We start from the raw sequence: 23,820 nt of genomic DNA on the forward strand, positions 1-23,820 counted from the left end.
AATGTATAAATCAGTGTATGGCACTAACAGGCCACCGTACATAGTGGCTATTGTGACGAAAAATTCTGCTGTCATGGCTATAGAACATCCTGCTGTGAAGGCCAATCTGAATCAATATAAATCAGTCCTGCTTGTGGGTGGGGGGCAATCCATAGAGAATAATGGTGCGGGCACCAAACTAAACAAAACTCCCGATGTGATGGATAATCTAAAGAAAACTCCTGTTGTGGGGGCTAATCCGAATAATAATGCTGCTGTGAGGGGGCAATCTATATAAAATCATTGAGTCCATATAATTTATAAAATTAAAAATATAAATACTAATATAGACGGGACCATGCAATCTTTACAAAATCGTGCTGTGAGCGCTAATCTACAGAAAAATTCCGCAGGGGGTGGGGGGTGGGAGGGGTAATCTGAGCAAAATCCCTGCCGTGAGGGGATAACCTAAAGAAAATCCTGTTGCGTGGCCGACGAAGAAAATCCTGCTAGTATGACACGTACCAACCAATCTGAATAAAATATCTTGCTAGGGGCCAATCTAAATAAAAAGAAATCCTGCTGTGACAGCCAATCAGGTTGTCAAAGGTAGCGATAAAAATAAGGTTATATATTTTTCTACTTTAAATTCATGGCCTAGAATAGCAGGAAAATGGGTATGGTAGTCAATGTGGTCTGCCTCCAGTTGTTCAAATTATTTCCCTTGATATTTCCAAGGTGAAGGCTGACAGCTGTCAATCATTCTGAACTGGTGACTATGATGCCTGTTATATTTTCATGACTACTAAAGAGTATTCACCGAAAATGGCGACTTTGATAGTGGGGCGAATGATTATTAAAAATTCGATAGCGCTGAATTCGAAAATAATTCCAACGGCTTATAAACAGTTATGGCAATGTCAACAAAGATCATTTTCATACTCCGCCAAGCGTTTGGCCCAACCAGTTGCACAAAAGAAGACATATGCAAGAGATAAACCTCATATGAATATCGGAACAATCGGCCATGTGGATCACGGTAAAACAACCTTGACAGCGGCTATTACGAGAGTTCTGTCGGATGAAAACAAAGCGAAATTTAGCCGTTATGAAGACATTGATAGAGCACCAGAAGAAAGATCGAGGGGCATTACAATAAACGCAGCTGTTGTAGAATATGAAACTGATAGTAGACATTATGGGCATGTTGATTGTCCAGGCCATGCTGATTTTATCAAGAACATGATCACAGGAACCGCGCAGATGGATGGCGCCATACTTGTTGTAGCCGCTACAGACGGAACCATGCCCCAGACAAGGGAACACCTTTTGCTTGCTAAACAGATCGGTATTAAGAAAATTGTGGTATTTTTAAATAAAGCCGACCAAGCAGATGCAGAAATGCTAGAGCTAGTTGAAATGGAAGTTAGGGAGTTGTTGGCAGAATTCGGCTACGATGCTGAGGAAACGCCAATTATTGCTGGATCTGCTCTGAATGCTCTGGATGGCCAAAACGAAGAATTGGGTTTAAAAAAAGTTAAAGAGTTATTAAATGCTGTAGATACCTATCTACCACAGCCAGTTCGTGATTTAGAGAAGCCATTTTATATGCCCATTGAGTCAACTCACTCAATTCAAGGAAGGGGTACAGTTGTGACTGGACGAGTTGAGCGAGGAGTTATCAAAAAAGGTGATGAATGTGAAATCATGGGCTTTGATAGAACTATTAAAAGTACCATAACTGGCATAGAAATGTTTCATAAAAACCTTGACACAGCCGAGGCAGGGGATCAACTAGGAGCACTCATTAGGAATATAAAACGGGATGATGTAAAAAGAGGGTTCATCATGGGGAAGGTTGGAACAATGAAGATGTATAATCACATTGAAGCCCAAATTTATCTCATGACAAAAGAAGAAGGAGGTCGCTCCAAACCAATGTTAAATTTCTTTCAAGCTCATGTTTTTAGTACCACGTGGGATGCTCCAGCTTTCATGAAAATACCTGCCAAAGAAATGGTTATGCCAGGAGAAGATGCTACAATTATTTTTACCTTCTTGAAGAAAATGGTACTAGAAGAAGGTCAGAGATTCACAATGAGAGATGGACATGGTACATTAGGATATGGTGTTGTTGCTAAGTGCTTGGCAGATGCAAACCTAGAGGAATTTTATGCTAAGAAAAAGGCCCATTCTAAAGCGAAAGCGCTTAAAAAGGAAGAGTTGTAGATAGTTCTGTATTATAAATCTTTAATCATTAAAGTGGACAATAGATTTATTTGATGAAAATAAATGTAACTTTGTTAACACATGTGTACCTTATCTGATATTGTTCTGAATATATTTGGTGTGGCTTAAGTCCAGCTGTTCCCGTTCTTTATGATTTTATACACCCACATATTATGTTGTCTCTTGGTCATTGAATAATTGGTTTGTGAACACATAGAGACTAAATTTTTAAGATTCGGTTTTAAGCATTCCGCATCTTTTCGTTGGGTAGTCACCCCTTTAACAAAAACCTTGTGAACACGATGGAGACTGTAGTTTTGTGAGGTCATGAGAGGATGAACCCTATCGATATTAAGCTTTTTGTGACATTCCGTTTCAGAGTCATCCGCCCTTGTGAACACGATAGAGGCTACATGTTAGTTTTGGTGTCATGAAAACCTGGATTGTTTTAGATTTGATCTAGGTAAATATCAGATTTTTTCGGATGGCCAAGTGGTCTACACACCCACTTTAGATTATAAGGTCTGCCATTGAGTCGTAGCTTACAAGGGTGGCATTGCTTGCTTATTCTTGTAAGGTTTCTCTGAGTACCAAGCCTTCCTTTCAGTCCACGGCTTAAGGACTATATAGAAGGGATTATTGAAATTAAGATGCACCCCCACCCCTTCCACGCCCAATCTATCCCTCCCTCTCTCTCTCAATAACAGATAAGTAATTTGATTTATGGGGCTCTGGAACACTATCATTTCAGAGTTTTTGTGATAGAGGTTTTTATTACAAAAAAATCCCCATACTGTCACACACTAGTTAAATTGTCACTTACGTGTATGAGCATCACACACTGTATTGTTAATTGTTCCCCGCCTTTCTAATTGAGCTAGAATGTTCAAACTTGGTGTAGGTGTTTATTAGGTCAATGCCTTGATGGAGTTCGAAGATGAGTATTTTCTGCTTAGGGTAAGCAGAGATAAGCAATTTGATTGGTTGATGCTTTGGGACATGATAACTTTAGTTCTAATTAAGTGAGAGTGATGAAACTTGGTGTATAGTTTCATTACATCAATACCTTGAATAAGTTCGATAATGAGCATTTTCTGCTCACGGTAAGCAGAGTGATAAGCAATTTGATAGGTCGAGACTTTGGAACACAATAACTCTCATTCTAATTGAATTAGAATGTTCACACTTGGCGTAGGTGAATGCCTTGATGGACTTCGAAGATGAGAATTTTCTGCTTAGGGTAAGCAGAGATAAGCAGTTTGATTGGTTGATGCTTTGGGACACGATAACTTTAGTTCTAATTAAGTGAGAGTGAGGACACCTGGTGTATAGCATTATTACATCATTACCTTGACTAAGTTCGATAATGAACATTTTCTGTTGAGGGTAAGCAGAGCGATAAGCAATTTGATTGGTCGAGACTTTGGAACACGATAACTCTCCTTCTAATTGAGGTAGAATGTTTAAACTTGGTGTAGGCGTTCATTAGGTGAATGCTTTGATGGAGTTTGATGATAAACATTGTCTGCTTAGGGTAAGCAGAGGTAAGCAATCGGATTGGTTGATGCTTCAGGGCACAATAACTTTGGTTATAATGAAGTGAGAGCGATGAAACTCCGAATATAGAATCATTATATCATTACCTTGACTAAGTTCGATGGTGAGAATTTTCTGCTTAGGCTAAGGAGCGATAAGCAATTGGATTGGTCAAGACTTTGGAACATAACAACTCTGCTTTTAATTGAGGTAGAATGTTTAAACTTGATGTAGATGTTCATTAGGTGAATGTCTTGACGGAGTTCAATGATTAACATTTCAAGCTGAAGCTAAGCAGAGCTAATCAATTTCATTGGTCAATGCTTTGGGACAAAATAATCTTGATTCTATCTGATAGAGAGTGATGAAACTTAGTGTATAGTTTGATTGCTCGATACTTTTGAAAAAAATAAATGTCCGATTAATTCATATGTGTCATCTATTTATTTTGGATCCATTAAATTTCACCATCTCGGTACCCACAAATTGTAGTTCGTCTATTTATAGCAATTCTCTCTCTTCTCCCCTTTTGCATGCCCATTTTTATACGCCCACATTGAAATATGTCATCGCCCCCATCGTCAGATTGACTTCAGATTGATACACAGAGTTTAAGGTCTTGTATTTTGATAACTTGAACAGCTAAATCCATGATATTAAATGTTTCGTATACTAAACGTTAGCATGGGGCAGAACTTTATAAAAACCAAACAAATTCTAATGATTTTCTGATAATTTTAGTGTATTATAAATGTTTCATTACTGAAAAAAGTAAAAGTATGCGACAACTCTTGTTGACTGTTCAGACGATCTAGCTGCTGTGGGCGTATGTTTCGTTGCCCGGCAACCTATCTTTGTTGATTTTTTGGTCTATAGTGGACGAAGACGGTTTGAATTAACATTTTCTGCCAGGTTTTTTGTAAATATCCTAGTCTCGGTCACCCAGAACCTCCTAGTCTTCAACGTACGGAGCGTTTGGGATATTGATATTGAACTGACATGCAATCAAATGGATTATTTGAAATGACATTCTTGAATTGTTTTGGTACTAGTTACCTCCCTTAGACTTTGTTTATGATAATAATATTATAAAAGACCGGATAATCTAGCCAATGACCAATTTTTCTCAAATGTTAACAACGCATCCAGACTAATATTTGTAGAATATTTTTATACGCCCACATTTTCATGTGGACGTATATTGTCGTCGCCCCTGTCCGTCCGGACATCCGTCCATCCACAATTGTTTGTGAACAGTCTACAGGTCACAATTTTTATCCGATTTGAATGAAACTTGAAATATAGGTTTATCACCCCAAGATCTTGGTTCCTTTCGATTTTGGCATCTATCAGACCATAACTTCATGGATTATGGCCCCTGATTGTACGAAAAATCACGTTTTTGGCTTGTGAACACTGTAGAGGTCACAATTTTTATCCGATTGTGTTGAAACTTGAAATGTAGGTTTATAACCCAAAGATCTCGGTTCCTTTCAATATTCGCGCATATCGGACCGTAACTTCCTGAATTATGGCCCCTGATTGTACGTAAAAATGCGTTTTTAGGCTTGTGGACCCTATAGAGGTCATAATTTTTATCCGATTTAAAAAAACGTATTATAATATCACCGTTAAACCCTAAGGACGGTTGAGTTCGAATTTCGTGAAAATCGGCCCAAAACTGACAGACAAAATGGCCGCCGTTCGTTCTCAAATAGCGTAAAAAATATGGTATATCAAGGTTGTGGACCCTATAGAGGTCACAATTTTTATCCGATTTTGTTGAATCTTGAAATGTAAGTTTATAACACAAAGATCTCGGTTTCTTTCGATATTCGCGCATATCGGACCGTAACTTCCTGAATTATGACCCCTGATTGTACGAAAAATCGCGTTTTTAGCTTGTGGACCCTATAGAGGTCATAATTTTTATCCAATTTAAAAAAACGTATTATTATATAACCGTTATACGCTAAGGACGGCTGAGTTCGAATTTCGTGAAAATCGGCCCAAAACTGACAGACAAAATGGCTGCCCTTCGTTCTCAAATAGCGTAAAAATATGGTATATCAAGGCTGTGGACCCTATAGAGGTCACAATTTTAATCCAATTTTGTTGAAACTTGAAATGTAAGTTTATAACACAAAGATCTCGGTTCCTTTTGATATTTGCGCATATCGAATTGTAATTTCCTGAATTATGGCCCTTGATTGTAGGAAAAATCACTTTCTTTTAAGCTTGTTCTCTATCCATCTCTCGAAAATGTGGGCGTATCCTGCCTGGCAGCCGCTGGTTCTGGATGATAGAGACTATGAATATTCATGAATTTGAGGGGGAAGGATAACAGTGTTATCAGGTTGGTTACGGTGATATGTACGGCAACTAGTTACATGTTTTTATATGCCCACATTTTCATGTGGACGTATATTGTCGTCGCCCCTGTCCGTCCGTCCGTCCACAGGTCACGATTTTTATCCGATTTCAATGAAACTTGAAATATAGGTTTATCACCCAAAGATCTCGGTTCGTACATATCTAATCGTAACTTCCTGAATTATGGCCCTTGATTGTACGAAAAATCCCATTTTTAACTTGTGGTCCCTCTAGAGGTCACAATTATTATACGCTTAAAAAACCGTTCGAATATATCACTGTTACACTGTAATGTCTGAGTTTGAATTTCATGAAAATCAGACTAAAACTGCAGGACAAAATGTCTGCCCCTCGTACACAAATATTGTAAACATCTGGTAAATCAATGTTGTGGAACTGAGGTCACAATTTTGATCTGATATCGATCAAACTTGAAATACATGTTTATAACCCAAAGACATTGGTTTCTTTTCAATATTCGCACATATCGGATCGTAACTTCCTGAATTATGGCCCTTGATTGAACAAAAAAATCACGTTTTTAGCTTGTGGTCCCTGTAGAGGTCACAATTTTTATCTGATTTAAAAAAAACTTGTGAATATATCTCCATTACACACTAAGATCTATGTTCCTTTGGATTATCGCAGATACCCAAACTTAACTTCCTGGATTAAGGCCTGCGATTGTTCGAAAAATCGCATTTTTAGCTTGCAGATTCTCTAAAGGTCACAATTTTTTTCCAATTTTAAAAAACTGTTTAAAAACATCACCATTCCACCATAATGAAGGTTGAATTCGAATTTCGGGAAAATCGAAATGATACTGCCCGACAAAATGGCCGCTCTTTGTACGCAGAAGTGTGGAATACAAAGGTTGTGGACCCTCTAGAGGTCACAATTTGTATCCGATTTTGATGAAACTTAAAATATATCTTTATATATCCCAAAGATCTGTCCCTTTTGATATTTGCACATTTCAGGCCAGAACTTTCTGGATTATTGCCCCTGATTGTACAAAAGATCGCATTTGTTTTTAGCTTGTTCTCGATCCATCTCTTGCAAAATGTGGGCATATCCTGCCTGGCAGCCGATGGTTAGTATGCTTCTTCAAGTTTGTGTATCTCAAAATTTTGGTGGTCAACCGCATACAAATGTTAGTGCAAAGACATGACCATTTGTTCCTCTGTAGTGAAAAGCATTCAGCCCAACGAATATTTTGGGAAAAGTTGGAGATGGGCAAAGAGACCAGAATTAACATTGAAGTCAATGGGGAAATTAATGGTGGTCTGCCTCCAAACATGTCTAGAGTTATCTGTCCTTGATGTTGAATTGCCTAACTGTTGACCTTCCCAACAGGTATAAACAAATGACAAAAGGTAATTTGTTCAGGCAGGATACTTGTATAACTTCAGCTATGGCCTCTGATAACATGAAGGTAAGTACATGCACAGAATGAAATATACACTTTTAAAAAAACGAACAACAACAAAAAAACAAAACAATGAACAAGTTAGTAGATCTAGGCCTCTAAACTATCTTTGCTTGAACGAGTAGGCTAAGTTATTCTCATCTTGGTTTTAAAAACGTAACATAAACAACGACAAAATATGTGAAATCAAAACTTTTATTTTGACTAGTTCTTGCCATTTTAAAACAGAAGAACAAAACGCACCAACGACAAATAGGCCTATATTAATGTAAAATCCAGTGAAATCAAAACTTTTATTTTGAGTAGGCCTATGTCACGTGGTGTCCTTGCTCAATGCTTGGCAATATTTTGTATTCTGCTCTAATAATTAGAACTACTCAAGATTTAACAATGAAACGAAGTGAATGTATGTAATTTGCAAATAGATGATATGAGAAGGCATCTGTTTGAAATATAAATACTCGAAATGAAATGAAATGGAGTTTAACGTCCTACTGTTCTGCTCCTAACCTGGGATGATGAAGACGGGCATACGCCATACAGTGTGGTAATTGCTATGAGGGAAATTTTGCCCGGACAGCGGCACTACGGCCTACTCTTATATCGAATTCCAACTGCCAAGGGATCTTTTACGTGCACGCCAATGTGTACACGGGACCTCGGTTTTTCGTCCAATCCGAACGACTAGACAACAAATACTCAAATAGAGGCTATAGTTTTTATAATGTGGTCGTATACATATTCATGATATTGTCGTCAGTCTGGTGTCCACAATTGCTTTTGGACGCTCTAGAGGCTAAAGTTAATATCCGATTGACTTTAATTTAAATCTATACACAGTGTTTAAGGTCAAGAGACAAAGAAGAATATTGATTTTCAGCAATTTTCGATAATTATGGCCAGAGTTATGGTCCATGATCACTTTGAAAAATCTTGTGGACGCTCTAGAGGCTAAAGTTAAAGCTGAACTCCGGTTACAAAAATACCGAAATAATTAAATTATTTAATTTGAAATAAATGTGACGGACATGGAGGCTTATGACCTGGAAACTAAAGGTTAGCCGATCTCACTTCCAGTTTGTTTCTTAATAATAATAATAATAATAATAACTTTATTTTCAAAGGGTTGAAAATTAGGCCAGGAGGCCTGTCTTACATTTTGCCCTTTATAACAGAAGTTAAAGAAGTGAACAATGAAATTTGAAAATAGAAGAGCAATATTTACAAAAGAATATTAACAAAATCACAATTGAAAATATTAATTACAATCACAATATAATAAAGTTGTCACACACGAATCATATATTAATTATCATCTAATATTATGCTTATGGTACATGTAAATAGACAAATTAATTAATGGAAATGACCATAATATATTTCTTCTGGGCGCTCCCAATGTATATAAGTACTACTATATAGAAGACTATACCCAGCGGGCACGCAACGTTGTTACAACATTGTGACAACGTCAATATTGGTCGTGACGTTGTACAACGTGTTTTCGACCAATATTCGACGTTGTATTTACGTCATATACAGGTTGTTGACACAACGTTGTCACAACGTCATCAAAACGTTATCAAAACGTCATATACAGGTTGTTGTCACAACGTTGTCACAACATTGTCACAACGTCATCAAGACGTTATTCTAACGTCATATACAGGTTGTTGTCACAACGTTGTCACAACGTTATCAAAACGTCATATACAGGTTGTCGTCACGGCGTTGTTACAACGTTGTTACAACGTTGTCACAACGTTGTAACAACGTCTTCAAAACGTTATCAAAACGTCATATACAGGTTGTTGTCACAACGTTGTCACAACGTCATCAAAACGTTATTCAAACGTCATATACAGGTTGTTGTCACAACGTTATCAAAACGTCATATACAGGTTGTTGTCACGGCTTTGTTACAACGTGGTCACAACGTTGTCACAACGTCTTCAAAACGTTATCAAAACGTCATATACAGGTTGTTGTCACAACGTTGCCACAACGTTATCAAAACGTCATATACAGGTTGTTGTCACGGCGTTGTTACAACGTGGTCACAACGTTGTCACAACGTCTTTAAAACGTTATCAAAACGTCATATACAGGTTGTTGTCACAACGTTGTCACAACGTTATCAAAACTTCATATACAGGTTGTTGTCACAACGTTGTTAAAACGTTGTCACAACATTGTCATAACGTTATCGAAACGTCATATATAGCAGTTCGAACCTTGACCTCTGATTGTCAAACCAAGGTCACCACGAGACTCCCAGGGGTCAATTTAGTTTAAATAGCCACGACCTCAAGGTCGTCGGATCCGATTTGGGATGGGCGAGTTATCTGCCCTTAGACCACACCGCTGTAATGCTCGGCTATTTCACTTTCTAGGGAAATTTACCCCAAAAATGTCATCCGATCGCCCCGGGGTTTGGTGACCCGATAGACTGACCCAACATGTGTTCTTCATTTTTTAAAATCGCCAACCAAAAGTCGTGACCTTGACCCGCTAGGGGCCCCGGAAGTATTTTGGTTTTTGAACCCTAGGGGCCCATCTAATAAAGTCAGGACCACTGGACCTTGACCTTCCAAAATGTCATCTTGGTCCACATGACCCCGGTAGGTCAAGGTCATCAGAAAGGGTCAAGGTCACCAAAATATCTACTGAGTTCGATGCTCCCGGGCACATGGTGGGGCCCCTGGTCTGCGCGGCAAATCAAAGGTCATGACCATGGATAGGCAACTCATTGACCTTTCGAATGGGGCCTTGACCTTTGACCTGACCCTTGACCTTGGGATCGAAAAAGTCCCAAAACTTCATGAACAACCCAGATATCACGAATAAATCTCAAGGTCAAAGTCGTGACCCGCACCCGCAAGGTCAATTTTGGGGTTGTAACCTGAATCAAGGTCATGACATTGCCTGACATTCCCTGTTCCCGGCAGCCATTTAGGTAAAAAGTCACATTCAAAATCCCGAGAGAAAGTGAAAGCGGAACTTTCAGAATGTTATTTGGAAGAAAATATTTTGCTTTCTTGTCAGTCAAATAAAGATCCCCAAATTCGATGATTGTTAAGTATAATAAAACATTTTCACTTTCTTGTCATTGAACACGGCGAATTTGTACTGCATTGATCGCGGATTGAAACATTTCGTCGGGTCCCACTCGGCGGTGTGCGACATCGGTCAGTTATTTGTTTTATAATTTTTCGGAAATCATAATTTCCTTTAATGCATTAAAGTTATTGGTGTACTAAATAGGCAATACTGGCTTGCTTTCATGTTGCTGAGCACACGGGTTGGGAAAGCAAGAAAAGGCGTTTGCGTCCGTCAAGTATTATAAAAATGTATTATGAACTTTAAACGAGATGCCTCTCCCGCACCTAAATGTCGCTGTTTTTACATCCGGTGTTTATCAATTGAAATAATAACACAAAACACAGAAAATGGTGATTAATGCATATTGTGTAGTGTGCAGCGTTTGCTACACAAATTCAGTGCATAAAACAGGAATTGCAATGCGCTTATCTATAGAAATTGACGTATGATCTTGGGTACAGTTGTATTGGTTAACGACGTAGATCGAGATTTAATAACACAATACAAACTATAATACATTTTATTTAAGGCTTATTGTAAAACAACTAGAAGCTGACAAATATTCCGGTTAATTCTTCAGTAAATTATCTGGTAACACTAGCGGTTTTTTTTCCCGCGGAAACTGATAACGTGACTCTAAATGTTGCCGCGAAAGATGCTTCTGGGACGCCATATTGGTTTTTTGGTTCGTGCCGAAGGTAAGTTCTATTATTTTAACTCTCAACCGGGTATGTGGAAGGGATATAAAAATCGTCAATTGCTTCTTCTAAGGCTAATATAAGATCAGATAAAATTATATTGTATCTTAACACCCCATTAGGCTATTAGAGACAGCATACAAATACAAACAAAACATTAGGCTACCTACGCAACAGCATTATCAATGGCTATAAAACAACAAAAACACCAACTATATTTACATGTATGTAAAACACGCGCACCTATACATACATCATGTAGTAACAGAGACTATTATTATTAAGTTGAATATGAAAGCCCCTCGAATTTGATTACCGGCAATGTAGGTTTGGACTTTGTTGACTACCGCGATGTAAGTGGCGACGTTCATTTCAAAACACACTCAGACTGCAGCTGTGCCGAGTGAATTTCATATTTTTAAGTTATATTTTTAAAATGTATTAAAGTAAAGCTTTAAAATAGATGGTATCTATAAACAGTCCTACCTTGTTACAGAATAATCCTATTATTCCTATAATTCACTATTGCCAGTTGAGAAATTGGCCAAAATATCATTTTCAACTTCTAATTCAAATGTTGGCAGATAGTTTTTCCATGGGGGGGGGGGGGGGTAGAACAACAAAGGTGGTAATTGTGTTATTATTTCCGGTGTGAATGATTTTATAAGTGCCATAATGATACCTATGATCCTATAATATTGAGTTGACAGCCTATTGAGCAAAAGATATAGAAATAATTATGTTTTGACTTTCTTAAAAAATATGAAATTCTTGCTTTAACTTTTAAAACTAGCTGGACCAGCTGCATGATTGTGTCAGTCCGCTCAGAATACACGAGTCTAGGCCAAGCGACGTAGAATTTAGAACCGACGTGATCTGCACTTGTCTAGGCTAGACATTTGCGTTGATGTGTTGCGCAAGTAGATCTAACTAAATTAAATCTCTCATCATTAGTTTTTTCATATTACTCATATACATTGCCGTTAAACGAATAATTTGCGACACATAGCAAGCCATTTGATCTATTCTACACGTCACTGGGCTATTTGATTTGACGGAGTTTTGTTACCCACGGCAAAATCTCGATCGACGTAGACTTAACGCAATTTTTATCATTCGGCTTCACTAAACAAATTATTAATAAAAACAGCCGTAGATCGACATCTAATAGTGCTAATGTAAATTTAATAATACTATTCCGGTATAAAAAAAAGAAATAATAATAAAAGAATAATGAAATCAATTCAATCTCTTTTAAGTATTCAAATGATCATTTTAAGTAGATACCGTTATATTACTGAGCGCCATGGAAAACGCATCACTTTTTTTCCCAAATATTTTATTACTAGTTGGTTTTGTATGTATAATATTATGCAATACTATGAACTATTGTTTCACACAATGCTCCCAAACGCAAAACAATTCGGCCCGTGTGCACAAAAAAAAATTGCATGAGATGCACATGAAAAACCCAATATTCACCTGCAGCATTGTGTGTGAGCCCTTTAAAAGCATGTTTTCAACTTAATGTGCTGTACATGAACTGTGAAACGTGAATTTGTCGTAATTTGTTGTTGGACGTGTGAAGGAATCGAGCTAGAGATGCCGAGACTTACTGAAAATCAACGGAATGAAGCCATGGGAATGTCCAGGGCTGGCATGTCTACGCGTGCTATTATTGCCAGACACCTCAATTGTCATCAGTCCACTACTGTAAGGTTGGTGGAACGTATTCGAGTTACTGGATCAACGCGTGACCGTCAACGTCCTGGTCCACAACGCGTTACAACCCAGGCTCAAGACCGCTACATCCGGGTCACTCATCTGCGTGACAGATTCTGCCCAGCGACTCAAGCATGTGCGGCAGTCGTCGAAAGAAAAGGACCAGTAAGTGCCAACACCGTAAGACGTCGTCTAAGAGAAGTAGGACTCGACGACGACCTTATGTTGGAGCTATCCTTAGGGATCATCACCGTCAGCGGCGTTTGATATGGGCTCAAGGACACACCAGGCATGGAGAAGAGTAGACTGGCAAAGTGTGCTCTTCAGTGATGGGAGTCGCTTTCATCTTTATCACGCTGATGGCCGTCAACGTGTGTGGAGACGTCTTGAGGAACGTCTTGCAGACTGCTGCGTCTTCGAAACGAATCGATGGGGTGGGGGAAGTGTAATGATGTGGGGAGGCAACACATTTCATCACCGGACCGCCCTACACATTTGCAGGGGTCGCGTTAATGCTGTAGCCTACCGTGATGATGTCTTGCAACCAATTGTTGTTCCGATGTTTCGAGCGCACCCACAACTTCAGCACTTCCAACAGGATAATGCACGTTCGCATACCGCCCGTTTTAGTATGGACTTCCTGGCTGCTAACAACATCAATGTCTTGAACTGGCCAGCCATGTCTCCGGACATGGCACCAATAGAACATGTCTGGGATGAGATTGGACGCCGTCTGTATCGGAGACCACAGATGCACACCATTGCTGCTTTAGAAGCTGCTCTTGTCCAAGAATGGAACAATTTGCCCCAAGCCTTCTTTCAAACATTGGTTAATTCCATGCGACGTCGCTGCACAGCGTGCGTAAAAGCCCGTGGAGGACACACGCGCTACTGACATCTGTGTCGTACTTTTGGTTTTGACCCCTCTGACTTTGTACCGTTGATTACAGATTAAACATCCATAAGTGTACAAATGTGTTGTTATTGATGTGTTCCCATTTGAATATTGTTCACAATAAGAAGCAAAATAAATAAGATATGTTTACAGGATCATTTTGTTATACGAAAAACTAAGTGATGCGTTTTCCATGGCGCTCATTATATATAAGTGTGAAACCTGGCCATTATTTAATTCATTACAGTTCTAAGTGAATCCCAGCAAGCACAAAATATTTCAAAAACGTTTTTTGTTTTTGTTTTTGTTATTTTTCTTGTTTCTAAAAGGTTATGTAAAAAAAAAAATATTTATTAAACGTTTTTTAAATGTTTTAAGTGTAAGTTTTTCAGAAGTTTTCGATAAATATTGATAAAAATGTTTAATATAATATGTTTAGATAACGTTCATAATTGATGTTTTCTTACAAAATTTTCCATTAAAACGTAGTACCGTAAATATGATTTTTTTAAACGTTTATGAACCGTTTATAAAGAACCCGCAATGAATAGGTAACAATTACCTATACACGCCATTTGAAAAAAAATATTTTTTAAAAAACATTTATTAAACGTTTATTACACCTTTAAAACTTAATTACGTTCTTAACTTAATTGCAAAATATCTATATTTAATGTACCGGTATATAAAAAAAACCCAATAAAGGTCAAGATTAATTATCTTATACATATCTTATTTTAAAACACACCCAAGGTTGACAGTTGGCCCAATCAAATTTAAACATCTTGCCGCCAAAAAGGAATCCCAGCCAAACCTGCATGGCTGCTTTTATAGAGCTGTGATAAACTGTCACGTTTTATAAGTTGCTAGAAGGCGTAACAGTTGAGAATTAGGTATGTTACGATTAATTAATATTTTGTGTCCATTTAGAAATAATTATGATATAAAAGAATTAATTGTTTCGGTAATTGTAGATTATTTTCTACTGGTGCCATTTCCACGTAGTCGAACTTCTATTGTCATTTCATTATTGAACCCTCCTTGCAAAGTAAATTGAGTATTTTAAATATGTTTTATTATCTCTTAAATGATTTATTTTAGTTCTGAAACTTTAGTGTTTTTATTTTATAATTGTATTGCATTTTAATCATTTAGTTTTTGGTCATTTGCTATGTCTGGATTTGGAAAGAGCTATTTCAATCTATGTCTGGAATTGGAAGGGGCCATTTCAATATTTATAGTATTGTATAATGGACTTTCCCATTATCTATTATCTTTAAATTTATAGGGTTACCAATTTCATGAATTGTTTAGATAAGTTGATACTACCCCAAGCTTTGCAGGGAGTGTTAATAATAATGTAACGTGTACAAAACTTCGAGCGGGAATTAATAAGACATTAATTTCCCGTGATATATTACAAATGACAAATGCTATATGAACTTTGTGCTGTATGAACTATTTATATAGTCTTTAGTGAATGAAAACATTTTGGCTACCATTCCTGGTTTTGAATGTCAAATATGATATGAAAACGAATATCGGTTTGTAATTTTTTTAACCGTTTCACCAGTAGTAACCGATGAACGGTTAACCAAGTCGCTGTATACATCTTAATTATTAGGCAACCAAGTCTACGATCTTAATTAAAAAGATAGGTTGACACGCAACAAAACATATATGCTCTGAAAATTAAATCTTGTACTTTGTCGATCTACGGACAGGTGGATATAATGCCGGGCTAGTGCGACTGTTAACACCACAGCTCTTTAATTACATGCTTGTGGGTTTTAGATTTAATTCAAGTGAAGGGTAATTTTATTATTAAATGTACAACATCAATATCCATGAGCATACACCTGCATAATTGAACTGACATTGATTGTAAATATTACAGTGATTGAAATATAATAATATACTAGATGTGTTTCATTTATTTCATGTTATAGCTATAGGTAACCCATCTGATGAGCATTGGTGGTTACCAGTTTAAAGTCGTATTCTTTCTTTTGAAAACAAATTGATAAAATAATCGTACATTCGTTTTCCAATCGTCTTCGTCTTAAAGGAGTCAAGTCTCTAACTCAATATCATCCACAGTCTTCGACATTGCAACCATGGGACTCATTGTTTAATTAAACCCAACATCAATGTTGTAACCGTGAAAAGATGGGCTTCTAATGTCCAATATTTAACACAAAGTTAAAGTTTTGAAATTGCCACACGAATCGCGCGCAAGAATGCTTTCAAATTTCATTTGTAATAGAGAGACTCGAAGAATGAAGTTAAATATACCCAAGAGAATACTATATGCGGGTGTAAACTTGAATAACCAGACGCCAAAGACTGGCATTCAATTTGGACTCTTCGCGTATGGGGGGTTGGATGGCCGAATGGTTAGCACGCGCACGCTGTATCATACGGTCTGTCATTGAGTCAACTGGCGGGGTTTCGATTCCCCGGTTGTACGTGACAAGGAGTTTGGTCGCCTGTCTAACCTGGTGGGTTTTCTCCGGGTCCTCCGGTTTCCTCCCACTGCTAAAAAGACCCCTATGCGCTAGCGAATTATTGAAATAAAATTGAACCATGTGTTAGTCCCGAAATGACCAAGTTTGTGTCAAGTGGACGTTAAACCCCATTTCTCTCTCTCTCTTCGCGTATTTCGCCGAACATAACTGATTAGACATTACAGTAAAAACAGAAACGATTAAATGTAAATCAGTTAATATACAAACATATTACATTATTATATGCGTTGCAACCCATTTATGTCCATATCTAGGTGTCAAGGAATGGAAAGTCAAAATTCGTGGTATTGTCAAACGCATAAACAGTATGTCTTTTTATTTTAACAGGTTGATGTCTAATTCCCTAATGGCCCAATTTAATTTAAAGGGAAATAAAGGGAGGCGGTCCATAATGGACTTAGAAATTTACAAAGTTGTCCGAGGTTTGTTTTTATCATACTCAATTTACGAACATATCCTTAAATATCTGATAATCAAACATGGTATGGGCATACACGAGTTTTTATTACTTCATCGATGAGTGTTGATCTTTTTATACGCCGACATTGAAATGTGGTCGTATATTGTCCTCGCCCCCGTCCGTTCGTCCGTCGGTCCGGCGTCCACAATTGCTTGATCACTTCAAAAAATCTTGGGGACGCTCTAGAGGCCAAAGTTAATATCCGATTGACTTTAAATTTATACACAGTGTTTAAGGTCATGAGACGAAGAAGCCTATTGATTTTCAGCGATTTCCGATAATTACTGCCAGAGTTATGGTCCTTGGTCACTTCAAAAAATCTTGTGGACGCTCTAGAGGCCAAACTTAATATCCGATTGACTTTAAATTTATACACAGTGTTTAAGGTCATGAGACGAAGAAGCCTATTGATTTTCGGCGATTTCCGATAATTACTGCCAGAGTTATGGCCCTTGATCACTTCAAAATATCTTGTGGACGCTCTAGAGGCCAAAGTTAATATCCGATTGACTTTAAATTTATACGCAGTGTTTAAGGTCATGAGACGAAAAAGCCTATTGATTTTCAGCAATTTACGATAATTACTGCCAGAGTTATGGCCCTTGATCACTTTGAAAAATCTTGTGGACGCTCTAGAGTCTAAAGTTAATATCCGATTGACTTTAAATTTATACACAGTGTTTAAGGTCATGAGACGAAGAAGTCTATTCATTTTCAGTGATAATTACTTCCAGAGTTATGGCCCTTGATCACTTCAAAAAACCTTGTGGATGCTCTAAAGGCTAAAGTTAATCTCATTTACTTTAAATTTATACACAGTGTTTGAGGTCACGAGGCGAAGAATCCTATTGATTTTCAAAGATTTCTGATAATTACTGCCAAAGTTATGGCCCTTGATCACTTTGAAAAATCTTGGGGACGCTCTAGAGGCCAAAGTTAATATCCGATTGACTCCAGATTGATACACAGAGTTTAAGATCTTGAGGCGAACAAGTATATTGATTTTCAATGAATTTTTATGACTTGAAACAGCTAAATCCATGATACAGTATTAAAAGTTTTGTATACAAAACGTTAGCATGGGGCAGAACTTTATAAAAACCTAACAAATTCTAATGGTTTTCTGAGTTGTTGCTCTTAATCAGATTTTAGTGTATTATAAATGTTTCATTACCGAAAAAAGTAAAAATATGTGACAACTGTTGTTGACTGCCTGGACGATTTAGCTACTGTGGGCGTATGTTTCGTTGCCTGGCAACCTATCTTTATGACTTGGACAGCTAAATCCATGATACAGTATTAAAAGTTTTGTATACAAAACGTTAGCATGGGGCAGAACTTTATAAAAACCAAACAAATTCTAATGGTTTTCTGAGTTGTTGCTCTTAATCAGATTTTAGTGTATTATAAATGTTTCATTACCGAAAAAAGTAAAAATATGCGACAACTCTTGACCGCCCGGACGATTTAGCTGCTGTGGGCGTATGTTTCGTTGCCTGGCAACCTATCTTTTTTGTAATTTAACACCCATGCCTTTCTTACACGTACAAATTTATGGAGAATATGAAAGTAATAACACAAGCGATGTCTCATATAGAATGTGTTATTGGGTCATATATAATATAATTCATATGGGGTTTAACGTCCTACTGTTCTGCTCAGACTAGGCTAATGAAGATGGGCATGCGCTATACCGCGTGCAATGAAGGAAAAATTTGCCCGGGCAGCGGCACTATGGCCTACTCTTATATCGAATTCCAACTGCCAAGAGATCTTTTACTTGCACGTCAATGTGTACACGAGGCCTCGGTTTTTCATACCATCCAAACGACTAACAGTTGTCCTTGTCAGGCCTACTGAACTTTCTCGGCAAATGTAGGGATCGAAAATGCGACCTTCAGACAAGCGAGCCAGCGTTTTACCCAATAAGCCACCTTTGGTCCATAATTCATGGGATGCAGAATTATCTGTTACAGCTTCAGGACCACCTTTTTGATCGGACTGAATTATATAATTTACAAAATTTGACAGAGTAAATATACAGTTTTTTGTATTCTTCAGATAGTGTAATGATCAGTCAGCCGAGCTGCAATGAAGCCGAGATAATAACAGCAGTTTCGGCTCATCTAAAATATGAGCCGGACAGAAGAGGGACCAATTAAGTACATGTACAGTTTAAATTTGTTTATTACATGTCATATTTTATTATAATCTTTATAAGCCATTTTAAGTTCTTTTATCATCCATTTAATTTTATTTTATTTTCTATGTGTGATGTCCACAAAATGTTAACTGCGCCATTGAGCATTGAGTGTTTTATATTGGTAATAGGCGCATTATAAATAATAAATTATTATTATTATTACAGTACCAATTGCATTAAAATTACTTTCTCATTTTTAGCAATATCATTCATTACCCATTACATTGAAAGTAAATAATTACATTTTATTACTATTTAAAGATTAGTGCTAATTTAGCATTTAATCAATCAGATTTAAAGACATGCATACCATTGGATAGTTCGCACTGATGTTTATATATATATTCATATCTTTCTCATTTTATTTATTTGTGTATATATGCTTGAAAACGACTTGTAAAATCTTGTTGAAACGTTGCAGTGAAATAAACCATAGTAATTGTTATTCCATAAAAGTGCGTTATTTGATTATGTTCTAATTACTAAATGCCATTCAAAGAATGCGCCATTAAATGTAATTGAAATGTAATTGACCATTACATGATTTTCGGAATGTAATTAATTACATTTCCATTACTCATTACTTTTGAAATCTTCCATTACTCATTACATGACCATTACTTAAAATTTAATGATCAGATTCTATTACCTTTACCCATTACTGCAAAGTTATATGACTCTAGCATTAATATTGTCTGTAATATAATCGTTTGAATTGAATGTTTTGAAACTACGTACTGTCCTATTAATTGATACTGATTTTATTCAGAAAGAAGCAATTAGATTGGTTGTGATGGGACACAATAACTTTGATTCTAATTGAGTGAGAGTGTTGAAACTTCGCGTATCGTTTCACTATGTCAAAACCGTGGCCCAAATCTGTCGGGCATTTAAGCCCCCCCCCTTCCCCGCACACACACCTAATTTAACTTCCATTCTGCCCGGCCGCCTATTCCCGTCTTCGTTAGTCCAGTAGGGGCAGAACTGTAGGGAGTTCGGATGGGGCTTATACTGGGTTTTATACAACCTCAAAACAACAAATTCTGACGTCGTGACAACTTTTCGCCAACCACCACACAACGTTGCAAAACAACAAATTCTGACGTCGTGACAACTTTTCGTCAACCACCACACAATGTTGTGACAATGCTGCTTGAACGTCCGTACAACGTTGTCACAACTTTTCGTCAACCACCACACAACGTTGTGACAATGTTGCTTTGACGTCCGTACAACGTTGTCACAACTTTTCGTCAACCACCACACAACGTTGTGACAATGTTGCTTTGACGTCCGTACAACGTTGTCACAACTTTTCGTCAACCACCACACAACTTTTCGTCAACCACCACACAACGTTGTGACAATGTTGCTTTGACGTCCGTACAACGTTGTCACAACGTAAGAGTTTGTTGCAAAACAACCTACAGCTGACTTATTTCAGACGTTGTGATACAACCTCTGAAAAACGTTGTCACAACGTTCTGTGCCCGCTGGGTACTAGGTCTCCACGTAGTTACAAATTTAAATAATCGCCTTCGAAATGAATAATATGATTTACAATATTTTAAACAGTCAGGTAATGAATTCCATAAATGGGCACCAGTGAATCTAATACTGTTTTTAACAACAGATAGATTAGGCCGAAGAATGACAATTTTGTTATTGATATTAGAGTATGGAGTATCGTAGTAGCAGAGGATGTTGGTTAAATATGAAGGGCATTGTTGATTTATAATTTTGTAAATAATGCATATTTGTTCACTAAGTGATGCTGTTTAATATTTAAGAGTTTAATTTGAGCAAGGCCTGGAGCCAAATCTTTTGTATGTTCTATACCTAGAATCAATTTAAAGGCTTTGTTTTGTTGACGACTTAGTGTGCTCAAAGCAGTAGAGTCACCCTGATCCCAAACTGGTGAACAATAATCTAGATAGGTTTGTATATAGGCTTTGTAGAATAGAGAACGATATTGAAGTGGTAGTAGCTGCTTGATTTTCTTGTCAGCCAGCTGTACACATCCGGTTTTATTCTCTACACGCTTCAGCGATTGCTCAATTTTTTCCCAACAGTATTCCAAATTATTGAAGATTGCAAAATGTCTGATCAGGTAAGCCTGTAAATAATTATATGAACTGCTTCTACTTCTACTACAATATAGCCTAAGCTTTACTCTAAAACAAAAGATGCAAAAAGATGGCTTACCCCAACCTGAAATTTTCAACCAAAACATATCACCTACAAACACTATTGTCTTCTTCATATTATTATTATTATTGCCACATCTTCTTGTAAATATCTTACACATATATGTAAATCACCAAAAAAGTTATCGCAGCATAATGTCCAGTGTAATTATAACTAATACTATGCAATAAACAGATAGTTTAGATTAGATTTTCACAGGTCGCCATGTTCGATGTTGTATTATTGTTCACGAAAACACTCCTCAATGAGATCAAGGGATATAACTACATTTTTGGGGGCGGCTCTCATCAAGGGATATAACTACATTTTTGGGGGCGGCTCTCATTGGGGAGTGTTTTCGTTTTTTTTATTTAATTATCGGTATTTTTGTAACCGGCGGAGTTCAGCTATAATATTATTCGATTGACTTTAAATTTATACACAAGGTCATGAGATGAAAAATCCTATTGATTTTCAATGATTTCCAATAATTACTTCCAGGGTTATGGCCCTTGATCACTTTGAAATATCTTGTAGATGCTCTAGAGCAGGGATAGAAACTAACGCTCGCCCGGTCGCCCATGGCGAGTAAAAGTCAGTACGGTAGAATGAAATTCAAAATCAATTAACCCGTGTGGCGACCTGATATTTTGGTAGTTGTAATAATTGATGTTCTTAATGAACACTTGTCATGAAACTAACTTCCGAAAATCGTCGCCATCACTATTTACGTGTTTTTAATCTTTGGCTGTTCCATTTCTCCATACCGGTATGAAATCTGAGCAAGCGAGCTTGCTGATTGGTTGAAATTGTATGATAACGAGGGAGGGTACGGAACAGTCTCTGTTTACACCTCGATGAATTTTGAAGCGAAATACGATATATAGACCGGGAGTCCAGGGGGGCCAACCTAGCTGAAAAGTGTACCAATTTTTTCCTATATGTTATCAATGCATGTATATCTGGTATCATCAGAATGTAAGTCTGCCGGGTTTCCGGTGGTGGGTGTGGTATTCCACGCCCAAAATTTCATGCACCCCAACTAGGCCAGATTAGCTCAAAGTGTACCACATGAAAATCGTACAGCAGTGTACCGTACATCTTCAGGTGTTATAGAAACACTCTAACAGACATTTCTAGTGGTGGGTTACCCCCGACAGAGCTATGTAATTATCAGACATTTGTAGTGGTAGAGTATTCCTGACAAGAGTTATCTAATTTCCAGCTCTAGAGGCTAAAGTTAAGACTTGATTGACTTTAAATTTAAAAACTGTATTTCTTAAGCTCATGAGACAAAGGATCCTAGTCATTTTCAATAATTTCCGATAATTACTGCCAGAGTTATGGCCCTTGAACACTTTAACATATCTTGTGGGTGCTCCAGAGGCTTAAGTTGATTTCCGATTTAAATTTACACACCATTTAAGGTCATCTTGAGATGATGAATCCTATTGATTTTCAACTGTTTCCGATAATTACTGCCAGAGTTATGGCCCTTGACCTCCTTGAAAACTCTTGTAGAAGCTCTTGAGGCCAGAGTTGATGATTCAGGGCCTTATTATATATAGAGAGTCTGGCCAACTCGTGGCATTCACATGATACGTGGGCGCCATTAAGTTACCCCCTGAAAAGAATCGCCCCCCCTCCCCCCAAAAAAATTTTCTGCTATAGTAGCCTATAATTTGACGTGTTTTTAAATGACACAAATGGTCTGTTGTGGTCATTTTTTTTTATTGATATGTTTAATGTCTTCATCCATGAATGAATTTTTGAAAATTTATTATGATCTTGAGAATGACACTTTTGAGTTTGACACAGTGTAGGCCTATTAGTAGATGTTTTTCGATCATTTTTATACGTCCACTTTCATGTGTGTGTGCGTTTGTGGATGATCCTTATCGAGGACACACATAGGTATGGCAAGCCAAAGCGGAATTAATTGCAAGACCGTTTTTCTGCATGGAAAGAGAAAAAATCGAGTATATAACTATTTTTTCATCACCTTCCAAGCTTTTTTTTCTGTACAAAACAACGTATAAAGTTTATACGTTTTTTCCATTGCTGCTCTTGTATTTTTTTATAGACGAGTCAATTTATACTGTTCACGGAAATATTTTACCATTATATTCAGTTTTTATAAACAATTCAACAAAATTATTTTTCACATGTAAAGACAAAAAAATACATGTCAAGACGAAAAAATTCATATGTCAACTCTAAAAAATTCGCATGTCAAGACGAAAAAAAAATCAACTTACATTTCAAGTTTCAACAAAATCGGATAAAAATTGTGACCTCTATAGGGTCCACAACCTTGATATACCTTATTATTACGCTATTTGAGAACGACAGGCGACCATTTTGTCTGTCAATTTTGGGCCGATTTTCATGAAATTCGAACTCAGTCGTCCTTAGGGTGTAACGGTGACATAATGTTACGGTTTTTAAAATCAGATAAAAAATTATGACCTCTATAGGG

General features: G+C 37.2%; 2 protein-coding genes and 1 long non-coding RNA gene across 8 annotated transcripts in view; all 3 read left to right on the forward strand.

The window, feature by feature from the left end:
• Positions 1-770: 770 nt before the first annotated feature.
• On the forward strand, positions 771-2,286 carry LOC126828377 (elongation factor Tu, mitochondrial). Its single transcript, XM_050558155.2, has one exon. It carries the CDS (start codon positions 778-780, stop codon positions 2,206-2,208), a length of 1,431 nt encoding a protein of 476 aa, XP_050414112.1. The 5' UTR covers positions 771-777; the 3' UTR covers positions 2,209-2,286.
• A 5,154-nt stretch (positions 2,287-7,440) lies between these two features.
• LOC126828382 (trichohyalin) overlaps positions 7,441-23,820 on the forward strand; it is a 183,168-nt gene continuing 166,788 nt past the window's right edge. For 5 of the 6 annotated variants that reach the window (XR_008788841.1, XR_008788840.1, XM_056102459.1 and 2 more), the window contains exon 1: positions 7,447-7,552. Coding sequence is in view for 3 of the 6 variants with exons in the window: in XM_056102459.1 (XP_055958434.1) it covers positions 7,484-7,552 (69 nt within the window). In the remaining 3 variants the exon portion in view is untranslated. Of the gene's footprint in view, positions 7,553-23,820 lie in introns of all 6 variants that reach the window. The other variant, XR_008788842.1, reaches the window with a different exon arrangement.
• On the forward strand, positions 11,051-19,477 carry LOC130013632 (uncharacterized). Its single transcript, XR_008788843.1, has 3 exons — positions 11,051-11,346; positions 16,819-16,913; positions 19,013-19,477. It is a non-coding gene; the product is annotated as an uncharacterized LOC130013632 (long non-coding RNA).

Source organism: Patella vulgata, chromosome 7, assembly GCF_932274485.2.
Source record: "Patella vulgata chromosome 7, xgPatVulg1.2, whole genome shotgun sequence".
NCBI lineage: Eukaryota > Metazoa > Mollusca > Gastropoda > Patellidae > Patella > Patella vulgata.